The following is a 21,630-nucleotide window of genomic DNA, read 5'->3' as shown; positions in this document are numbered from 1 at the left end:
AGATGGTATGTGCCCATGATGGACATGTGACCCCACATGTCCCTCTGGCAGGTACACATCTGGTGGGCTGAACTAGGAAGGTCAGGTGAATAGAGCGCAACCACTTTTTTAAACTAGTAATTTTCCCGTTCTAATCACAAGTCTTGTTATGCCTCCTCCTCCCCAAGAAAAAAATATCTTAGGTGGGGCAGGCTAATGCTCCAAGTGAGTAGCTTGGGCTTGCCCCACCACTGGCCTCACCTCTGGCTACGGGCTCACCCCAGGCAGAAGTGTTCTGGCATGCTAAGGCAACGCTCGATGGGTCACGACTGACCTCAGCTGAGCTTCAAGGGAGACATTCACAATACTGCAGAAGGAAGTGTTCCATGCCAGCAAACATCACGTTTAAATCGGGCGGAGACATTTACGAGTTTGTTCATTTCTTCATTAAGCAAAGTCATGGAGGTTTGGGCTAGATCAGGGGTAGGGAACCTGCGGCTCTCCAGATGTTCAGGAACTACAATTCCCATCAGCCTCTGTCAGCATGGCCAATTGGCCATGCTGGTAGGGGCTGATGGGAATTGTAGTTCCTGAACATCTGGAGAGCCGCAGGTTCCCTACCCCTGGGCTAGATAGCTGTTAGTCATGCCAGTTGTTATTGGGTTGCCAGTCTCCAGGTGGTGGCTGGAGATCTCCCAGAATGGCTCAGGGTCACTGCTGGGACTCCTTTCTACGCGCATTCTGGCCCGCATACCTGCAGCTAGGTTGCTGCACATAGATAGGGGTGGGTGTCTGGAAGAACCCCTCCCTGCAAATGGAGACTTTCACTGGTTTTCCTGGCTGCAGTGTAGGGCACAGTGTGGGAAAGGGGGGAGTGGCATTTGGCAAGGGTGCTGATCCCCTATGAACTGTAAGACGATGGGCCACCGCTCATCCTGTCATGGCAGGATCATCCCTCCTCAAGGGTGCCAGAAGGTGCAGAATCCCAAAAGGCAGCCCAGGTGGCAGATGATAGATAGATAGATAGATAGATAGATAGATAGATAGATAGATAGATAGATAGATAGATAGATAGATAGATAGATAGATAGATAGATAGATAGATAGATAGATAGATAGATAGATAGATAGATAGATAGATAGATACCGGTAGATAGATAGATAGATACCGGTAGATAGATAGATAGATACCGGTAGATAGATACCGGTAGATAGATACCGGTAGATAGATACCGGTAGATAGATAGATACCGGTAGATAGATAGATACCGGTAGATAGATAGATGGGTCGATGGGTCGATGGGTCATGTGTCTCTGTGTGTGTGTGTTAAGGTTAAACATGATTACTGCTGTTACAGCTAGCTTATGAGCTTTCTGGGAACATCCAACAGATAATGAAGCAGGGAGAATCCTGGATTAAAAAGATCTTTGGTCTAATCCACTTCCATAAAGTTTCTGTTCCTTGGGGCTGTGGAGTAGGAATGTGTACCTTGCCAACTCTGGCTTAGGAAATTCCTAGAGCTTGTTTTTTGGGAGGACAGAATTGGGGCAGGGGAGCCGCTCAGCAGAGATGTGATATCCTCCAAATATGCCATTTTCTCCAAAGGGACTGATCTCTGAAGTCAGGAGATCAGTTTTGGCTCTGGGAGAACTCCAGATACTACCTGGAGGTTGGCAACCATAGCAGTAACACTGAAAGCTATGAAGGCGACCGAGCAGGATTTTAGTTGCCAAGGGGTGCCATTAGCACTTTGAATGTCCTTCACTTTGCCACTAGCTAACAGAAATAGATATGCACTATTCATACTCCTTATACCACAGCTGCAAGAATTTGGCTTTTGTGGTCCATAATGTAGGTTTAAAAATACACACACACCTTTTTGCAGGGCCAGTGAAATACCTTCAAAAAGATCTGAAGTTTCTTGTGAAAAAAACAACCACCACACACCTGATCCAAACAGTGTCAACCAGGATCCATCCATATGCAAACTTGCAGAATTTAACAATTTTCACTCCTCCCTCTCTCTGGAAAGAGACTGTGGCCCTTTAAGAAAAGAAACAAAGAGGCACGACTCACCTGCCTACCTGAGCCAGGTGAGTTCCTTGCCATTAGCCTATAAAATTCCAAACTCAGAACAGGAGGCCAATCAGAGCCAAAGGAGAAGGCAGTAACCTAACCCATTGGTTGAGAGGGAAAGGCCTTCCCCTGTTCCACCTGAGGCTGGTCTAGACCCAGGAAATCCCAGAGTAGTGAGGTCACTCTCTTTTATTTTGGGGGGGCAAAGGGGTAGAGGCACAGGTGTGGTCTTACATATTTTATAGGAGAGGCTGTATCAGGTCTCGGGGATCAGCTTACTTCACCATGCGTGGCAAGGATGATGAATATGATTACCTGTTCAAAAGTAAGTTTTTGTTTTTTAAAAATCCTCCTTTCTGCTTTTTTCCTGAGACTAGCAAAGTTCTGCCTTCTTTTGGATGTTAGCTGACGGCTTTTCACTTAGGGCGACATCCTTCTAGTGAATTATTTCTAGCGACTTTAAAATTGTACTCCCTCCCCAAATTTCTAGAAGCCTAGAGTGGCTGCCCAGTATCGCATTGTGTAACTTTCTTAGGGAGCGCCCCCAAGAAGGCTCCATTCAGGCTTTGAAACTGCCTCTTTTGTTTATAGGACTGTTCCTTCTCTCTTATGGGAAACTTCCGGACATGCTCTTATTGCTCCAGAGAGTAGACTTAATGGCATTATCACGGTCACGATTTACCCTGTCACTCATGGTGTAATGAACAGAACCCCAATCGGATACACTTATTGGGTACCCCATCCCCATCCAGTGGCCCAGGGATGGCAACCTTCTTTCCACCCCCACTGTCACTGACCTCCGCAGTCTTCATCCCCACATTTTCAGGCGTTTCCCAATCCGGATCTGGCAATGGTACCCCCATCCCCCATCAGTGGCCCATGGGGGGATGGCAACCTTACCCCTGCTATCCTTTGAAATAACCCTCTCTCCAGAATCCCTTATACAGCTCCATAGAATACAGATCTCATTTCCTCAACACGCTGTTCCTGCTCTGACCTGTGGATTCTTCCCTGTCATTTAAACCTGTTTTACACCTTCACACAACTGCTGCCTGTTTTTTCCTTGAAGAAAATTTCTTCATTCATACCTCCTGTTCTGCCTTCCTGCTAGAAATTTCGTGGGTCAGCATGTTATGTGGGATCTACAGTTTGGGTGGCCAGATCTTCTCGGGCTGATTGTTTCTTTGGCGCTGTAGTAATCCATTGGGGTAAAAAATACACACACACACCCATACTGGGCATGTTTTGTGTGGAAAATGTTGACCTCTGCTAAAACTTTGCCCCCCTTATGGTTCCAGCTTTGACAAACTCTTGATAGAAGGAAGGAGAGCTGGCTGAGCGCAGTTACAGCTTGCCCTGCCCCAGCTGCCTTTCTGCCTCTACTAATTCAATTAATTAGTGCATTTTGTACGTGGGGGGGAGGGTAAACCTTCATGGGGAAAAGTGGTAAGAAAAATGGCAGGAGGCCGTGAAATTTCCAATTTGGCAAGGAGTGGGACCGGATCCCAAGAGGATACATGCAACAAAAGTCACGAGATCTCTGTTGCCTGGAATTTTAGAAAATCTTGAATGTGATTGTCAAGGAGAGGTCTGATTTCTACAAAGTGTGTTAAGGCATATTTTGATCTGGTCATTCCCATTTTCAAAACCGGAAGCATATCTGGTTTGCTGAGCAGCAGTTTTGCTAGAGGGCTTTGGAAGCAACTACAGACCATGAGACTCTCTTTCGTTGCTATTTTCTTGGCCTTAATTTTCTCCTCTCACCTATGTCCGTGACACAGATATAACAATCTTTCTATCCCCTAAATGGCTGTTGTGGGGACTACAGCAGGTGGGCTAACAGGAAGCTTGCTGGGGGATCTTGGGCCAGTCACGCAATCTGAGTCTAACCAACCTCACAGGGTGGCTGTGTTGAGGGTAAAATGGAGGAGTGGAGAAAGATATTGTAAGAAGCTTTCAATCCCTACTAGGGAGAAATCAGAGTGTGAATACCTAAATTACTCAAATGCCAACAAGGCATTTGTTCTTTTCATTAAAGGTTGGCAAATGGTGACTGTTCTGGGACATATTATCAAGAATTGAAAATAAGTTGTGGTTATTATGGCCAACTTTATGGTTGACGCCAGAGATTGGAAACTGCAGCTTGCATTTTTGAGCTATTGTCAAACGTTCTGAAAACGTGTGTGTGTGTGTGGCGCAGAGGTGCCCACAGTTGCCTGGTTTCTGTGGAAGGAAAGACACAAGGCTTCTAAGAAATGAACAGAAATCTTCAAATGTTCTTAGCCCAGTTCCGAAGGCCTGCAGGTCGGTTGTTTTAGTGTCCTATGTTAGCTATGCCTTGACCTGGGTAGCCCAGGCTGGCATGATCTGATTGGATCTTGGAAGCTAAGCAGTGTCAGTCCTGATTGGTTTTGGGATGGGAGACCTCCAAAGGTTGTGATGAGGTAACAGCAATAGCAAACCTTCTCTGAACATCTCTTGCTTTGAAAACCCCACCGGGGGCGGCCATAAGCTGAGTATGACTTGATGGCCCTTTCCACCATGTTAACTATGGAAACGCGCAAGGTGAATAAGAGCAATGTTTAAAGCACACTATCGATCTCAAATACTTTCCTTAAGTTACCTTTTGACTCCTTCCAGTATCCTATTGTACGCCCAGTCTTTGTAGATAAAGGTTTTAGCTTTGGTATTTTTGCAGGATAAGGTTGCCAAACTCAAGGAGGGGCCTGGATATCTCCTGGAATTACAGCTGATCTTCAGACAGCTGAGAATATGACTGCTTTGGTGGGTGGAGTCTATAGCCTTATATCTGACTGAAATCCTTTCCCTCTCCAAATCCTACCTTCCTCAGACTCCACCCCCCATTGCATAGGTGCAGTACCCTCCCTGTGGGTATTTTTATTCTAGTCTGGAAACCTATAACAGTGGTGGTGAACCTTTGGCACTCCAGATGTTATGGACTATAATTCCCATAAGCCCCTGCCAGCATGACCAATTGGCTAGAGAAGCCTTGAACTGAGCTACAGAGGCAGCAGGGGCTGGTGGGAGTAGTCCCATAGCACTGGAGTGCCAAAGGTTAGCCTGAGACCTATAACTTTGTACTCCCAAGATGGTATGGACTATAATTCCATAAGCCCCTGCCAGCATGACCAATTGGCTAGAGAAGAAGCAGACAGTACAGAGGGCAGGGGCTGGTGGGAATTGTAGTCCATAACAACTGGAGTGCCAAAGGTTCGCCACCACGGACTAAGGTGTAGGTTATGTTGTCATGTAAGAATCCTGGAGACCTGGGTTCAACTTCACATTTAACCTTGAAACTCAACTTGGCTCAACTGCTCTCACTGGGCCTAATCTATTTCACATGTAGGGTTGCCAACATCCTGGTGGCACCTGGAGAGCTCCTGCTATTAAAGTGGATCTATAGACCACCAAGATCAGTTTCCTTGGAGAAAATGGCAGGTTTGGAGGATAGATTCTATAGCATTATACCCTGTTGAGGTCCCTCGCCTCATCAAACCTTGCCCTCTTCAGGTTTCACCTGCAAAATCTCCAGGTTGCATACCTTGACTTCAATAAGGCCTTTGACAAAATCCCCCATGACATTCTTGCAAGCAAGCTAGGAAAATGTGGGCTTTAATAAGCCTACTGTTCGGTGGATTTGTAATTGGTTGACCGACTGAACCCAAAGGGTGCTCACCAATGGCTCATCTTCATCCTGGAGAGAAGTGACTAGTGGGGTGCCACAGGGTTCTGTCCTGGACCCAGTGATATTCAATATTTTTAAAAAATGACTTGGATTGTGGAATAGAGGACATGCTAATTAAATTTACAGATGACACCAAATTCAGAGGGGTCGCTAATACCCTGGAGGACTGGGTCAGAATTCAAAATGACCTGGACAGATTAGAGAGCAGGGCCAAAACTAGCAATACGAATTTCAGCAGAGTTAAATGTAAGGTGTTACACTTAGGCAGAAAGGGTGAAATGCATGGGTATGAGATGAGTGACACCTAACTTGACACAGTACATGTGGAAGGGATCTGGGAATCTACTGACCACAGACTGAACATGAGTCAGCAGTGTGGTGTGGCAGCCAAGAAAGCCAATGTGATTCTGCCCTGCATCAATAAGAATATAGGGTCCAGACTGATGGATGTAATAGTACCTCTCTATTCTGCATCTGTCAGACCTCACCTGGAATACTGTGTCCAGTTCTGGGCCTGCAATTCAAGAAGGATATTGACAAACTGGGGATCCAGTGGCAGGAGACCAAAATGGTAAAGGTCTGGATTCCATACCCTATGAGAAGCAGCTGAGGGAGCTAGATATGTTTGGTCTGGGGAAGAAAAAGTTAAGAGGTGACATGATAGCCATGTTTAAATATTTGATGTCCTGTTGAAGATGGAGCAAGCTTGTTTTCTGCTGCTCCAAAGACTAGGACAAGGAGTAATGGATTCAAGGTGCAGGATAAGAGATTCCACATAAAAATGAAGAACTCCCTGAGAGTAAGGGCTGTTTGATAGTGCAGTACACTGGCTTAGAGTGTGGTGAGTCTCCTCCTTTGGATAGGTGGCCATCTGTCAGGAGTGCTTTGATTGTGTATTCCTGCATAGCAGAGGGTTGGACTCGATGTGCAGACTGACCAGGCGATCACGGCTTTGGCCGGGTCCACTTTCTTCAAACAATTTGTCCAGCGTCCCTTGAGGTTATTTCAGTGTCCGGTGCGGAGGCTGCTGCAGCCTGGGTGTGCAACCCTTGGCCTTCTGGGGTGCTGCCCGTTCCAGCCTGTCACGTTTCCGCCCTGTTCCAGGCACCCGTCCGGGACACAAGGGGTGACCATCTGGTCACTTTACCTTGTGGTCAGAGCTGACCAGGCGGCGTCCAGCTTTTGGCGGGACAGTCCCGCTGCTCAAACAATTTGTCCCACGTCCGGGTGGCTCAGTGTCGATTTTTGGGAGGCTGCTGCACTGCCTTCTGGGTGTACAGCATGGCCTTCTGGGGTGCTGCCGTTTCCCGCCCTGTCACGTTTCCCGCCCTGTTCCCGCGTGCCTACCCCCGTCCCGGTTCACAAAGGTGACCATCTGGTCACTTTACCCTTGTGGTCTCCTCCAACTTTATGATTCTATCTATTTCCCAACCCAGAGTTGGCAACCTGGTTCACAAGACTATGTTGCAAAGATGAAACGGAGAAGGCATTTGTCAATGCAGCTTGTAGGGGAAAGAGGAGGGATAAAGATGTGATATTTGCATTCTGAGAAGTTACTTTTCTTATCAATATCTTTTTTTTCCCAATGCTTAGTGTTAAAAAATATTGTTTTAAAAGGTCCATGAAGGTTCACAACGCTTTAGGGGCAGGTGGGAATTGTTGACTAGCCCTTAATTGCCCTTAAATGTTCTATGTTCTAAGGAAACCTTTCTGAATCACAGACATTACCATTGGGGATTCATCTCTGGTGGACTTTGCCCCTTTTAGACTTGACCAGAAAGGCTTGATTTCCTGCTTGTAAATTGGGTTGTGTGGGAAGAGAAAAAAAATGAACATTCTGGAAAGCTTTTGTCTTGCTTCTCTGTAATTTTTTTAAAAAAATTATAGTCACATATATATAAAAGGATAGTGTGGAAGAGAAAAGGAAGCCATACAGTTTTTAAGAACTGTCACATCTCTGGTTATTCACTGCTTCATGGGTTCCTGGCATGGGAAAATGTACCACCTTAGATGGAACTAGGGATGCCAGCCTCCAGGTGGGTCCTGCGGTGACCTGAAATTATAATAATAAGAAGAGTTTGGATTTATATCCCCTTTTTCTCTCCTGCAGGAGACTCAAAGGGGCTTACAATCTCCTTGCCCTTCCCCACTCACAACAAACGCCCTGTGAGGTAGGTGGGGCTGAGAGAGCTCCAAAAAGCTGTGACTAGCCCAAGGTCACCCAGCTGGTGTGTGTGGGAGTGCACATAAGAACAAGCCTGCTGGATCAGACCAGAGTCCATCTAGTCCAGCTCTCTGCTACTCACAGTGGCCCACCAGGTGCTTTTGGGAGCTCACATGCAGGATGTGAAAGCAATGGGCTGCTGCTGCTGCTGCTGCTGCTGCTCCCAAGCACCTGGACTGTTAAGGCATTTGCAATCTCAGATCAAAGAGGATCAAGATTGGTAACCATAGATCGACTTCTCCTCCACAAATCTGTCCAAGCCCCTTTTAAAGCTATCCAGGTTGGTGGCCATCACCACCTCCTGTGGCAACATATTCCAAACACCAATCACACGTTGCGTGAAGAAATGTTTCCTTTTATTAGTCCTAATTCTTCCCCCCAGCATTTTCAATGTATGTATGCCCCCTGGTTTTAGTATTGTGAGAAAGAGAGAAAAATTTCTCTCTGTTCATTTCCGGACTACAGGTCAGTTCCCAAGGAGGAAGTGGATGTTTTAGAGCGGGGTCTTCAAACTGTGGCCCTCCAGATGTTCATGGACTACAATTCCCATCAGCCTCTGCCAGCATGGTCAAGTGGTAGGGCTCATGGGTAATTAGGCTCATGGGTGCTGAACATCTGGCACTCGGGCCATAGGATGAACCCCTAGACTGTCTTCAGGGTGAGCTGTATGATCTTGACATTTGCATGTACTTTTGTTGGGAGGCCCCCCTGTCTTCTGCAGGCTCCATCTTCCAACCTCTAGGAGTTTCCCAATTTGCATCTGGCACCCCTACCTCCCCTATCCTCTGCTGGTGGCTGAGGTGATAGTGGTCTGGCAACCTGAGATGGAATATTCATTCATCTAGTTCCTGCCTGATGTCAGCATGCAGTTCATTTGATTGAATTTGATTGACTGAATTTAGCAGAACATCTTTCGGTCTCCTGGAGAAGTGGGGTGGGGAAAGGTGTTAAAGGTGTGTATAAGGTGAAACAGAGCTGTAGCGAGGGGGAACGGCGTCCAGGGCACACTTGCGCCCTGTGCCCCTACCACACCCCCACCACACCCTGTAATGCCCCCGCACTGGCACGCGCCCCGTGCGTCATGTACCCCCCTGTCCCCTTGGCGCTACGCCAGTGAGGTGAAAGGCAGGAAGAACTAATCTAAGCCATCAGTTTTAACTATTAGTCTAGTCTTGTTTTAATATTCTATTTTAATATTCTATTTAATTGGTTTTAATTATTTATATTGGGATTCATATTTTAAAGTTATTGAATGTTTTAAGTTATGTTGTAACCCATATAAATCCAATTAATTAAATAAATAAATTTATTTGTAGTGCCAGTATGCATGTTCCCAGGGCTGGATTCTCAGAATGAAATCTGGGCCTGTAGTTCCCTTTGGCCCCGAGATCCATGCAAAATGGCTGAGTCGTTGTTGACTTAACCTGTTGATTTGCCTGGAGACATCTTTGGGCTTGTCCGTGGTGTGTGGGGAGTGAGTAATGAAATCATCAACTTTAGTTTCTGATGAGTTGCTTCTGCTTTCTTTGCAGAGACTAGAATGGCAGCTTTGACAGTTACGCCACTGGAGAAGGTTGGGGGTTTTTCCTCCCATGTTCACTGTCCACACCCAGATCTCGGTGTGCAAAGCAGGTCTTCTTTGTTTCATGAAGAACAGAGAGCAGCAAAATGGGGAAGTGTGACAGGAGGGATTTCCCATTTCACCTGTGGGAGAGAAGGTGTTGAGTGTGCAAGTTCCCTTTTGACTGACTCAGTGTGTAACAGGAGAAAAATAACCAGCTGTTCAAGCTTGGTAGCTTTTTGCCCTGTGACGAAGTTACAAGTTGGTAGGTACAAGGTGAAGGAGGAGGACAGTTTGGGTGTAAGCAGACGTATACCTGCGTTGCCAGGGCTGGTCTGCCATATCTGTCATATTTTTATCTTGCCCTTCCTCTGAGACAATCAGAGCAGCATTTGTAGATCTTCCCTTGTGAGGTAGCTTTGGCTTAAAGTAACTCAACAAATTTCCTGGTGGAATGACTTGAATTCCAGGTGTCCTAGTCTACCACTCTGACTCAGAGGTCCCCACTCTTGTTGACCTTTGGGCACTCTTGAAATTTTGGGAAAGGGAAGAAGGCCCCACCACAAAATGGCTGCCATGGGACGTGGCATTAATCACATTCCAGAAGTGGCAATTACAAAAGAGGTCCCAAGCTGAGCATCCCCCTATAACAGTGGTCTGCAACCTGTGGCTCTCCAGATGTTCATGGACTATAATTCCCATCAGTCCCTTCCAGCATGGCCAATTGGGATTTGTAGTCCATGAACATCTGGAGAGCCGCAGGTTGCAGACCCCTGCCCTATAATATGGTGACCAGATGGGTAAGTGGGCGGCCGCACACGCACGTGCAGCCACAGGAGCGCACTGCCTTCTGGGGTGCTGCTGTTTCCTGCCCTGTGACAGGGTGGGAAACGGGAGCGCTCCAGAAGGCCATGCTCCTGTGGCCACGTGCGCGGGAGGCTGCCGCACTGCCTTGCGCCCCAGAAGGCAGTGCGGCAGCCTTCCAAAAGTCGGGACAATTGAAATAACCCGCGGGACAAATTGTTTTAAGGCAGGACTGTCCCGCCAAAAGCGGGACATCTGGTCAGCCTATAATGGGCTAGTTCCAAGCAGACAATCTTTTCAAACCCAGAGGTTATGCTTACTGGAGTCTTCCAGTGGTGTAGCACCAAGTGAGTAGAGGCACGCGCGATGCACTGGGCGCACGCTGGTGTCTTCTATAGTAAGGGTTGCCAGGTTGCCCCTGGTCACCTGTAGGGGATAGGGGGTTAAAATTGCTGGATCCTGGTTGGGAAACTCCTGGAGATTTGGAACTGGAGCCTGGGGAAGACCGTGACTTCAGGGTGGGGGTACAGTGCCATAGATTCCAGAGCATCCATTTTCTTTGTAGTCTGGTGATATGCTGCCATTCTGGGGGATCCCCCCTTCTCACCTGGAAGCTAGCATCCCTATTTGAAGAACCTCCTGTTCCAGTGAACTACTGGAAAGCCAGGATTGGCTCTTTGGTTTGGGGAAGAGCCAAGTGGGAGCTAGGAAATGCATCAGTGAGCACAACTAGTACCATATTGGAAATTGCTGCTGTGCCCACTACAACAGGTCTTGGTGCATACGCTTCCTGTCCCTACACACCAAAGATGGTCCTTATTTTATGCTATTTGTAAATCTCTAGTCCTGCGCTCTTTAGATATTACATACACATGTTGCTGGCGCCTCACGCTACTTGCAATGGTACCAATATGTGCAGTCATCATATTGTCTGAGCACAGGCAATGGGTGTATTTTGCAGGCATGTATAGCTTTGGTACAGACACATACCTCTGAATTCTGAACAATCTAGGGATGTATTGAAGTTGGAAATAACATGTGAAACACGTGTGTCCGGACAACTTGGGTAGCCTGTGTATCGTGCAGAGTTCCCCACTCTATCTTGGGAAATTCCTGCAGACTTTGAGGAGGAGTGGGAGAGGGAAGGAACTCAATACAAACGTGATGCTGTGAAATCCACTCTCTACTGCTACCATTTCCTTCTTGGGGAACTGATCTCTGTAGTCTGGAGATTGGTTGTAGTTCTGAGAGATTGCCAAGGCTAACCTGGAGGTTGGCAACTTTATGAAATAGGACTCACTCCAGTGGCGTAGCTTCCACGGGGCAGGGTGGGGACAAATGCCCCGGGCAGTACCCTGTTCTATCGCGTGGGGGTGGAAAATCGCCCCCCACACCCCTCCCCCTTCCCCTTGGCCAGCTGAAGGAGCAGCCTGGCGGGGCCACCGTAGGGCGCCCCTCAGCCCTGCTCCGTCCCACCAGACCTGGTGGAGGGCGCAGCCGGGCACCTCCCGAACCCGCTCGCCAGGCCCTGCCAGACTGCCCAGGACACTCCGGGCTGGGCTCAGGTAGGAAGAGTGATGCGCAATGCCTGGCGGGGATGCGCCAGAGGTGGGATCGAGCAGGTTCTCACAGGTTCCTGAGAGTAGGTTACTCATTATTTGTGTGTGCCGAGAGGGGGTTACTAATGGGTGATTTTGCCACGTGATTTTTGCCTTAGTTACGCCCCTCCTCTCAGCAGTAGCGCGCAGAACTTGAAGCGGTCTAGCAGGAGGTGCCCCGGCGTGCATGGCAGCCTGCGCCTGCGTGCATTCGTTTCCCACCCACCCAGGACCGGGGCCAGCAAGGCTGCGTCCTTGCCACGAGCCCCCCCGCCCCAGGAATGCTCCGCCCCCCCCAGAATGCCTGGTCACACACGCCCTTGGCGTGCGTGCCCCTCCCAGCCCCATTGGCTAATGCACACAGTTTGAATCCCACCACCATGGGAAACGGTTACTAAAATTTTTGGATCCCACCACTGGGGCACGCCATTTTCCCCCACTGCACCACTGACTCACTCCCAATGTGAGTGGTTGCTGATCTTCCAGTATGCGAGGACAAAACATTTGAAAAGGACTCTTGTCTCTGTTCTGGCTGTTTGGAGATGCCCTGTGAAAATGCTGGGTGGGTATAGAAACATTGAAGGCTTAGCCCCCTTCCCTCCCCCTGTCAGGGAGCTCAAGAAGTGAAAATCTCTGGGTTGTTGGCTAGCCGCTTCTCAAGCGCACATCCTTGGAACAACGTGAGCAAAAAGGAGCCATGCGGTGCACAGCCTGCTGCTTGGCATACCGCAGCTGCCGAGGTATATTTGGAACCAATGAGAACATATTGTGGGATGCCGCTGCCGGCCTAGTATAGCTTCAACCAAAAGAACAATCACGGTTGAGGCTGCTCAAATCAATGGAGAACGGGGCACTTTGCAGTAAACGAATACAGCCTTTGACAACACAGACCCAGAGAGGAGGCGGGGCTCGCAGAGTGGTTCTTGGGGTGTGGTAGGCTTGCCAACCTCCAGGTGGTGCCTGGAGAGCTGGAGATCAGTTCCCTGGGAGAGAATGGCTGCTTTGAGGATGAACTGTCTGGCTTTATGTGAGAGTTGCTGGGTCCTCGTGGGCAGGAGGTTGCGGGAGGGGAGGGTCCTCAGATCCATGTTGGGAAACTGAGGATGGAGCCAGGGGAGGATAGAAGCCCCAGTGGGATAAGGTGCCATAGAGTCCATCCTCCAAAACTCCCATTTTCTCCAGGGGAACTGATCTCTGTAGGCAGGAGATTGGTTGGCAACTTTATGAAATAGGACTCACTCCAGTGGTGTAGCTTCCACGGGGCAGGGTGGGGACAAATGCCCCCGGCAGGACCCTGTTCAGTCATGTGGGGGCTGAAAATCGCCCCACCCCTTCCCCCTTGGCCAGGCCCCGCCCTGCCAGGCTGCTCCGTCAGGTTGCCCCTGGTCACCTGTAGGCGGAGGCTCCACCGGCTGAAGGAGCTATGCAACTCTGGACGCATGGTCATCTCATGCCCTCCAGAGCCTGTGGGATTGGTTTCATCAGCCCCGGCCAGCATGGCCAATGGGCTATTCGGGCAGGGGCTGATGGGAATTGTAGTCCATGAGCATCTGGAGAGGGCCACAGCTGCTCACTCCCTGCTCTAGTGTGCAGGGGTGGGCAACTGGCCCTCCAGATTGTTAGAGTGGACTACAGATTCCCATCAGCCCCTGCACCAGCATGGCCAGTGGCTATTCTGGCGGGGCTGATGGTGTGGTGAACTCCGGAGGGCCATGAATACCCTGCTCCCTGTCTATAGAGTAAGTCAAACTTGTGGCCCTCCAGATGTTATGGACTACAGTTCCCATCACCCCCTGCCAGCATCATGCTGGTGGGGGATGATGGGAACTGTAGTCCATAACATCTGGAGGGCCGCGAGTTTGACACCCGTGCTCTAGGGGATCCCAGATCCCACCTGGAGATGGAGCATCCCTTCATTAAATCCAGAGGTCCCTCTTGTCCACATGCTCCACCTTTCCTTGACTTCACCCCCAAATCTCCAGCAGTTTCCCAATTCCAGGTTCAGAAATACCAGGAGATTTGCAGGTAGAGAGAGGGGAAGGAGGACATCAGTAATGTCATGTAGTCAATGACGAAGAGAGGGCAAACTGCGCCCGGGACATGAACTGCCCACACGCCCATGCCCTGCCCCTACCGCCCACCGACACGCCCCACCCCATCCCCAACCCCTCCGCCCCCAATGGCGGCGCCAGGAGTGAGCCGCCCCGGATGTCCCAATTGCAGCTCCGCCTCTGCTTGCAGTTCACCTTCCAAAGCGGCCATTTTTCTCCTGGAGAAGTGGAATAACTGTTTTAAGTGAATAAATTATGTCGCCTGGAGATCTGTTGTAATTCCAGGAGATCTCCAGACCGGACCTGGAGGTTGGCAGCCCTAGCATGAAGCATTACAACTATGTTCCTGCTTCATCTGTGAGATGTTGGAGGGTTTGCTGTTGTGCCTGAACCCAGGCTTGGAAGGGATTTTTCCCACCTTCCCTTCCTCCTTGCTTTACCTTTTCTCTAGAGGCTGTTTGTAAGTTCACAACTGCTGTCTTGACTGTATTTTTCAGCAGTTTGCTTTATGACAGAATAGGCTCGGCAGCAATTTCTGCAGTGCTGCGGTCTACATGGTGTTTACCAGCAGCAGCAGCTGGTTGCTGTTGCTATCTGAACAACGCAAGGAATGCCAAGTCCAAGCGACAAGCTTGAGTTAAATAAGTGTGTTTAATGTCACTCTCCCCTGACATTGTAAGCAAACGGAATAGCCCCGGCTAGCCCAATCTCATCAGATCTCAGAACAAGGTTGCCAGATTCCCCTTTGGCCACAGGTGGGGTGGGATTGCCCGGTCCAGGTTGGTAAACACCTGGAGTTTGAGGGATGCAGCCTGAAGAGGCTAGGGACCTAAGTGCAGTACAATACCATAAGTCCACGCCCCAAAGCATCCATTTTCTCCAGGGGAAACTGATCTCTGTAGTCTGAAGTTGAGCTGCAATTCTGGTACCACCTATAAGCTGACATCCTTGTCTCAGAAGCTAAGCAGAGTCAGCCCTGGTTAGAACTTGGATGGGAGACCACCAAGGAATTCCAGGGTTGCTATGTAAAGGCAGGCAATGGCAAACTACCTCTATTTGTCTCTTACCTTGAAAACCCGACAGGGTCACCATAAATCAGCTGTGACTGGGTTCAAACTTTTCACCACCAGTTCCTGAAGGAAAGAAACAGAGTCAAACAAGGACTAACAAACTTTTGGCAGGCAAAAAAACAGTGAGATTTGGAGTACGCCCAGAGTGTAAATGGAATAAAACTGTTGAGAGATGTCTTACAGATTACCCGTGTTCTGTGTTGTTTGGCTGCGAGTATTTATGCCATATGTGATAGATCCAGAGGCTTTATGTTACTTGCCAAACGCGTGCATATTGACAACAAAGTTTTAAGACCACATTTGTTACAGTGAATGCACATGCATTCTGTTTGTAAGAAAACGCCAATGGGGATTCACTTTTGAAATGGAACTGGGGACCAATACCTTTGCACAGATGCAGACTGCAATGTGCAAATGATTCAATGCACACACACAAAGGATAAATGTGGAAACAGTCATGGTACATGGACTGTTTATGTGTTTGGATTAATAACTTGTGAGACGGGGGGGCCATGTTAAAGCCCCTTCGCTTTTGAACATGCAAGAATAATGCACTTTCAATCCCCACTTTCACAGTTGTTTGCGTGTGGATTTTGCTATTCCGCACAGTAAAATCCAGCTGTAAAGTACATTGAAAGTGCATTATTCTGCATGTGCAGAAGGGGCCTTAGTGACTATCCAAGGCATGGGCCCTGTGCACAAGTTTTGCTAAACAAACGTACAGCTGTGGCCAAATGTGCCTTTTACTAACTTTGACTGGTTAACCAGTTATGACCTTTCCTGGGCAGAAAATATCTGGCTGCTGTGGTGTATGCCCTGGTTGCATTTAGATTAGATTACTACAATGCGCTCTACATGGGGTTGCCCTTGAGGAATGTTTGGAAATTTCAATTGGTACAGAATGTTTCAGCCAGGATGTTGATTAGAATGAGTCAAAGCAGGGACATAGGTATAGATTTTTTATGGGGGGTTGGGGGTGGGGCCATGGGGGCCACGCCTGCCTGGGGTGTATCGCCCACACCTCACACAAGCCCAGCCCGGCCTCCAGAGTTTATAAAGCAGCGACTCTCTGAGGGCGGGGGACAGGCGAACTCCCCTGCCCCCACACCTCCTGCCCCCACCAACTGGGCTCCCAGCCGGCAGCCCCTTCTGCCCCCCCGTCTGGCCAGAGGTGTAGCTAGGGAAAATGGAGCCCAGTGAAAAATCTGAGTCCCCCATCCCCCCCAATGGGCGGCTTCTGTGATGCTGGAATCCACCCCAAACATGATCACTTTCAATGGTGTTTAAACTAGAGAGCCCAAATTCTCCTTTTTGTTTGGTGTTATATATAGTGGTTAAGAGCAGGTGCATTCTAATCTACAGGAACCTGGTTTGATTCCCAGCTCTGCTGCCTGAGCTGTGGAGGCTTATCTGGGGAATTCAGATTAGCCTGTGCACTCCCATACATGCCAGCTGGGTGACCTTGGGCTAGTCACAGTTCTTCGGAGCTCTCTCAGCCCCTCCCGCCTCACAGGGTGTTTGTTGTGAGGGGGGAAGGGCAAGGAGATGGTAAGCCCCTTTGAGTCTCCTACAGGAGAGAAGGGGGGGATATAAATCCAAACTACTCCTCCTCCTCCTCGTCTTCTTCTTCGTCTTCTTCTTCTTTTACGCAGGTCATGTATACATACATTTTAATATGTGAACAGGTCTTTGTTTTCTTATAGGTATATTCCTCAGAAATAATTCATAAGAGCAGTTATCCTCCTCCTTACCCTGTCTTCTGTGCTTGCTAACTGTGACCCAAACGGTGACACTGTTCCAACTCAGGTTGGAGGTACCCTGAAGGTCAACCGATCCTTCCACAAAGTGCCATTGTTCATCACTGGATTTTCTTGGCTCAGTATTTCTGTGCCCTGCTGTCCGAATGTTCGAACTGACTCAAAGTGTAAGATAATGACTGATGTGAAAGTTTTGTTTGTATGTTGGGGTTTATACACAAGTGCCACTTAGCCAATGACAGACAATGTACATATAAACCAGCTCTTAAGAAAATTGTTGAACCAGGCCAAAGGACATCAACTGAGGTGCTAAACCTATGCCTGAACGGAATGTACCTCCATACAAGGAAACCAGACCCTGCCTGTAAAAAGGTAGTGTATCAGGGTGATGGCTTCTAGGATAGCTTCCTCCCTGACACACTAGTTTTCTGTGGGAAGGGATTTCTCTTTTGTGTGGAAGAACATTCAGTCATGTAAGCCCTCTGTTTTCCAAAGTAGTTCTGCCAATACAGGTTGATCACTTCAGTGAGAATAAGGACCCTTATGACAGGCTCTGAGCATGTTTTACTCTAGAAGACAATTTTGGGAACTAGAGTCTACTCTAGCTCACAAAACCATATGGTAGAATAAAAATCTGTTCTGGCAGTTGTGAGTTTTCTGGGCTGTGTAGCTGTGGCCTGGTGGTTTTAGCTCCTGACATTCTGTCTGCATCTGTGGCTGACATTTTCAGAGTTATATCATGGTTAAGCAGCAGTGGCGTAGGAGGTTAAGATCTCAGGTATCTAATCTGGAGGAACCGGGTTTGATTCCCCGCTCTGCCGCCTGAGCTGTGGATCCCCCGCTCTGCCGCCTGAACTGTGGAGGCTTATCTGGGGAATTCAGATTAGCCTGTACACTCCCACACACGCCAGCCGGGTGACCTTGGGCTAGTCACAGCTTCTCGGAGCTCTCTCAGCCCCACCCACCTCACAGGGTGTTTGTTGTGAGGGGGGAAGGGCAAGGAGATTGTAAGCCTCTTTGAGTCTCCTGCAGGAGAGAAAGGGGGGATATAAATCCAAACTCTTCTTCTTCTTCTTCTTCTGATTCCTGCCGTGAAGGCCTTTGACAATACCAAAATCGGTTCATCTTTTTGGTGCCACAAGTCTTTTCTTTTTACCGCGACAGACTAATGCAGCTCCGCTCTGGAATTTTTTCCAGCTTTTTTTAGTGGCTGAGAATGCCAGGTTAGGATGTAGGAGACCCTGGTTCAAATCTTCCTCTGCCATAGAAACTTATGCTGTCTGACCTTGGGTAGCCAAAGTTACCTTGCGGCGCGTGGTTGGTAGGAGGATGAAATCTAGAAGATGGTTGAAATCTGCTTTGGGACCCTACTGGAGGGGAAAGTGGAGCATAAATATATAAATAAGTATGTTTCAGCGAGGAAGAGGCTTTTGAACTGATGGCGAAGTAGATGGCTTCCACTCAAAATGGTGTCAGCTCTCAGTACAAGTGGAATTTGATCCATGGTTAACCTGTAGGTGTAAAAACAATCCAAGGTGTGTTGCACCTATGCCTTTGAACACTGCCCTTCAAAAGCTGCCCTGATGCATCATTTCTGTGTTGTTTGACCAACCCGTTATGCTGGTGAGAATCGGTGATTAGGGGAAAGAGTTGTGGTTGGTTGAGGTTATTATATAAAAGCATTTCCTGTTTGCAAATGGAAGGCTCTGCAGCCAGAGTTAATTCCTAGGGAACCTTGCAATTGCTTGAGGTGGGGCTGGAGGATTAATAGTCAATGGTTAGTGTGATGTATATACTAATGAGGTATTTGGCACTTTACAGTACCATAAACAAAGATGGCTAACTCCTGCCTCGGAGTCCTTAGTAGGGAGAAACACAGATAACAAGGCGTGATCAAGAGGAAAAGCTTCGTTTCAGTGGGAAGGAGGATTAAAAGACCCAACAGAAGGTTTACCAGGAAGGGTGGGGTTTTAAGAGGTGGGTGTTTGACAGGGCTGGTGGTTCCAGATTTTTTGGAGGGTGGGGGCTCCTCCTCTTCTGTGCTTTTAGATTTATCCAGCAAAGATGGGTGTGTCAACCAGAAGGCACAAGATTAGGAGCAGCTGGTTTCTAGACAAGGGATCTTGGCCAGACTATAGCTCTAACAAACTAAGGAACAGGGGTTGGGCTTTTCCATGAGAGAACTGGCACATCAAGGGGAAATAGATTGTTCCATTGTATGTATACTATTGTAATTTGTTGGCCATCAAGTTACAAGTGATTTACAGTGATCTCTGTTGGGGTTTTCGAGGTAAGAAAAGCTCTGAGGTAGCTTGGCATTGCTTGCCTCTTCAGCATGACTCTGGAATTCCTGGGTGGTCTCTCATTCAAAGACCAAGAGTGGCCCTGCTTAGTTGTGAGAGAGCCAGAGTGGTGTAGTGGTTAAGAGCAGGTGCACTCTAATCTGGAGAACCAGGTTTGATTCCCTGCTCTGCTACTTGAGCTGTGGAGGCTTATCTGGGGCACCAGATTAACTTGTGCACTCCAACGCATGCCAGCTGGGTGACCTTGGGCTAGTCATAATTCTTCGGAGCTCTCTCAGCCCCACCCACCTCACAGGGTCGCGATATCCTCACTGCTGATTAATCCCAGGATGCTCACCCGAAATATCCAGGTTTCACAACAAACTCCCCACAGCTGAACCGCCGAACAAGATTCATCCTGGTTCTGGCGCTTCCCCCCCTTATCATGTGTTTTCCCTGAACCTGCTTGAATGTGAACCTTTAAAAAAAAAAGTCTCCATCCAGATAGGTGGGGAGGTTCAGGGGTCTAATGTGGTTTCAAATTTTCTGCTGTAGAGAGTGATGCAAATGCCTTCCAGCCAATCAGAGCGCAGAGGGCTGTGTGCTATGCGCGCACAGGCTTTTTTGGGTCTGTTTCTTGCCGGCTGAGTCTATCGTTGTTACGTGTGCATGAGAGAACATTACTCGCTTCAACGTGTGCACGAAAGAACCGTACTCGCTTCAACGTTAGTATGTTTATTTCGCGCAAAAAAAAGTTCCCGCCTCAACACAGCATGACAGTCAATCAGGATGAGAAAGGAAGAGCCGCTGAGCAGATTGCAGGTTCAATCGCACGGTAGTAGGAATTGCTGCACTGTTTGAAAGCATGATTGAGATGGATGTCCTCATCACACACACGCCGCAGTGGGGAGCGTGAAACCTTGATGAAAAGGTGCTGTTTCTTTTGAAACCTGGTTGTATCTGTATTTAATTTTCAGTGGGGATTCAGTCAGTGTTTGTTGAGGGAGAAAAGAGAAAGGGGAGATTTGGCTGCCCCGAATCTATGACAGGGAAGAAAGGGGGGGATTATAAATCCCACAAGGAAAACTCTTCTTCTTTATTTCCAAGTTCTGACAATGACTCTTTCTGCACAACCAAAATAAAACATTTTGAGGCAGAAAATAAAGCGTTTCCTCCGTGGAGTTCTGCATGGTTCCCCCCCCCCAAATGTTTTATTTTCAGCCTGAAAACATTTTTAATTCATGCTCTTCTTTAGCAATTCTTTTCTGAAAGCGTTTTCACTTGCTGTGCAGATTTCTTTAAAAGTTTCCCACGCTACTCTGCAGTCTCCAAACTTCTTCCTTGATGCCATTTTCTGAGCTTTCTCCAGCTCGCCTGTTTATTTTTGTCAGTTTTTAAAAAAAAATTGGGAGGAGGTCCAAATCTTTGAAATCTTGTGTACATAATCTGGGAGAATCAGAGAATGAGACTTGGAAGCAAGATGGCTTTGAATCCACAGATAATTTTTAGAAAACCGAAACAGTCACAAAATGGCTGCCAGGAATCATTTCAAGGTGATGAATGTGGACAAATGGAGGGGATCGAAAAGGTTTTGCAAATGCTTTGGGGAGATCTGTGTAAAAATGGTCAACATCAGACTAGCATGGGCTATCCAGGTCAACACAATAAATGCAATATATACAATGAATGTGTGTGTGTGGGAAGTGCTGTCACGTCACATTTGACTTATAGAAACCCCTGATAGGGCTTTCAAGGTAAATGAGAAGCAGAGGTGGTTTGTTGCCTTCCTCTGCAGTATCTTCTTTAGAGGTCTCCCTTCCAAGTATCAACCCTCCAAGATCTGAAGAGACTGGGCTATACCAGGCTGTTTTCCCTTTCAAATACACCATGAAAATAGAACAGGGATCCCCAAGGGGGTGCCCATGGCTGCAGTGGTGGGATCCAAAAATTTTAGAAACAGGTTCCCATGGTGGTGGGATTCAAACAGTGGCATAGCGCCAATGGGGCTGGGTGGGGCACAACGGGGGCGTGGCCAGGCATTCCGAGGGCAGGGCATTAATAATTTCTCTGTTACTGTAAAAAACTCTTACTGTAAAATTTTTTTACCTAATTTCCAGTTGGTATCTTTCTGTCCATAATTTAAACTCATTATAGCAAGTCTTATTGTCTTCTGCCAACAGAAACAACTACTTCTTCTCTAATTGACTGCCTGTCAAATACTTAATACTTTTAAATACTTAATTTTGTTTCTAGAAATCAAAAGAAGGATACTTTCCTTAAACAAGGAACTTTACCATATTTCTAAAACATGTTTTTAAAACAGCCCAACAGGGAGAATTATCCCGTTTTCTACCTTCACTAACCAGCCACATAGGAAACAACAGGACTTTATGATTTTTGGACCTAATGGGATTTCTAACGGAAAAAGCAGACCCAATTAGTAACCCCCTCTCAGCACACACAAATAATTAGTAACCCACTCTCGGGAACTGGTGAGAACCTGCTGGATCCCACCTCTGCA

At 47.9% G+C, this 21,630-nt stretch overlaps 1 protein-coding gene across 1 annotated transcript in view; it reads left to right on the top strand.

Moving 5' to 3' along the window:
* Window positions 1-2,209: 2,209 nt before the first annotated feature.
* The window catches only part of LOC125441995 (ras-related protein Rab-11A-like), a 31,385-nt gene continuing 11,964 nt past the window's right edge, over window positions 2,210-21,630 (top strand). The window contains exon 1 of the mRNA XM_048513089.1: window positions 2,210-2,381. Coding sequence (XP_048369046.1) covers window positions 2,342-2,381 — 40 coding nt within the window. The 5' untranslated portion in view covers window positions 2,210-2,341. The remainder of the gene's footprint in view (window positions 2,382-21,630) is intronic.

This window comes from Sphaerodactylus townsendi, linkage group LG01 (genome assembly GCF_021028975.2).
Source record: "Sphaerodactylus townsendi isolate TG3544 linkage group LG01, MPM_Stown_v2.3, whole genome shotgun sequence".
Taxonomy (NCBI): domain Eukaryota; kingdom Metazoa; phylum Chordata; class Lepidosauria; order Squamata; family Sphaerodactylidae; genus Sphaerodactylus; species Sphaerodactylus townsendi.
Note: the sequence above shows the minus strand (reverse complement) of the source record. Positions and strands in the feature narration are given on the sequence as shown.